The sequence below is a fragment of the Penaeus monodon genome, chromosome 23, assembly GCF_015228065.2.
Source record: "Penaeus monodon isolate SGIC_2016 chromosome 23, NSTDA_Pmon_1, whole genome shotgun sequence".
Classification (NCBI taxonomy): Eukaryota; Metazoa; Arthropoda; class Malacostraca; order Decapoda; family Penaeidae; genus Penaeus; species Penaeus monodon.
In genome coordinates, this window is record NC_051408.1 from 20,194,700 (window position 1) to 20,196,489 (window position 1,790).

Consider the following 1,790-nt stretch of genomic DNA (forward strand, 5'->3'; position numbering starts at 1 on the left):
AACTGATAAATTATGAAAAGTTACTATGATTTTCATAATTCAGACTTTTCTCATTTCTCCAGATGAAATGTTTCCTTGACTTCAAACCTGGAGGTGGACTCTGCCACATACTTAGCACAGTTTACAAATTCAAAAGCGATCAAGGATGGCGAAGGTTTGATTTCCAGGTAAAAGCAACTCCTTATGTTAGGTATAAATGGGTAGATACCCATATCATGTGATCAAAGACTAATCCATTGTATCAGTTTCAGTCTTAATGTGATGTATTATTATTTTAATTTTAATTTGTTTCTCGTGGCTTCCCTTTTTCTCATCTTATTTCTGGTACACTGAGTTTTTGGAGATTTATTTGAAAGAAAAAGTAGAAGAAAGAGTATTATAACAGTTTTCAGTCTAACAAAGTATTGCAAGTTTTAAGCCCTCAGAGCCATAAACATTCTGTTAGTAAATGTTAGTGAGGAACTTCACACATTCAAATTTCCAACCCTTGCTCAGTCACCATCAAGGAAGGATGCAAACATTGAACTCTTCCGGGAGATTGAGAAGTCCTTGGTGGCAAACAAATGCTGGACCAAACCTGCAGTCTATATCCACAATGATGTTGATAAAGAATTGAGAAATGAACTCAAAGATATAGTGAAAAGACATGATGGCAAAATTGTAGGTAAGTTCATAGTGAATAAACCTGAAACCATTCTTGCAAGTTTGATTATTTGTCTGAAGATAAATCACTGGTGTCGATATTATTACTATGAATCATTCATTGGTATAAATGCATGTTGTCCGAATTTAGTAAAAAGATATATACCATCTTAGATAATTAGATATATTTTCTATTTTTATTGCAGAAGAGGAAGATGATGCCACACACATTGTATATGAAGACCAAGACCCCTTGGATGATGAGTTTGCACGTGGAGCCATGCGTCGGGACAAGCAGACTCTCTTCCACTTTTACTATATGCCTGACTCTTATGACTCTTGGGCTGCAGGGGTTGAGCTAGACTATGATCCTCCAGAATCACCACAGTTCCCTGACCACCAGTGGAAGGTGAGTTTGGAAACCATGCAAACATTTGTCAGATTAAGGTACAAAGCCCTATGCTAGTGCTAAAGAAATTGGCAAGACTCATTTTGTTCTATGTGATTTAGTTATCATGATTGTTATTATGTTATCTAGGTTTTCAGTGATACATAGAATTATGTAACTAGCATTTTTGGTAAAGTTTGAAATCTGAATTGTTTGCTCTCTTATGTTGTCTTTCAGGTCTGTGCTAATTGGTTGCAAGATTTAGAGTCCTACAATGAATGGATGAATGAGGAGGACTATGAAGTTGATGAAAATGGGCAGAAGAAGAAACATAGTGGCTGCCTGAGTGTTGATGATACAATGGGACTCAGTGATCCGGATAAAAAAAAGAAAGCGAAAAAGCGGCCTCGATCTCCACCTTCTCCACGTTCTAAGAGGAAAGGGTAAGAAAAATTTTATGTTGTGGATGGGAACTATAGATCTAATTGGTCTTTGATATTTCATATTGATACATTATTTTATAGGACCAGATAATGAAAAGGGCATTAATGAAAGGAACAATTTCAGTTTGATGAAGAACTTATTAAGGAAATCCTGATTGTAAAATGGCATTGCATTAGGTTGAATTTAACTGTAGAAAAAACTAAGAAAAGATAATAAGATCATATTTTTTGTACACTTAACATTTTGTTAAGTAAACCACATTCAATATAATCAACCAAAGATTTACCAAAGTCCATCTCATATGTTTGTTATCCCC

General features: G+C 35.0%; 1 protein-coding gene across 1 annotated transcript in view; it reads left to right on the forward strand.

The window, feature by feature from the left end:
* LOC119587881 (SWI/SNF complex subunit SMARCC2-like) overlaps nt 1-1,790 on the forward strand; it is a gene marked incomplete at its 3' end in the record, with an annotated part of 24,724 nt that overhangs the window by 5,282 nt on the left and 17,652 nt on the right. Inside the window, 4 exon segments of the mRNA XM_037936587.1 lie at nt 63-167; nt 496-664; nt 849-1,051; nt 1,268-1,473. Coding sequence (XP_037792515.1) covers nt 63-167; nt 496-664; nt 849-1,051; nt 1,268-1,473 — 683 coding nt within the window.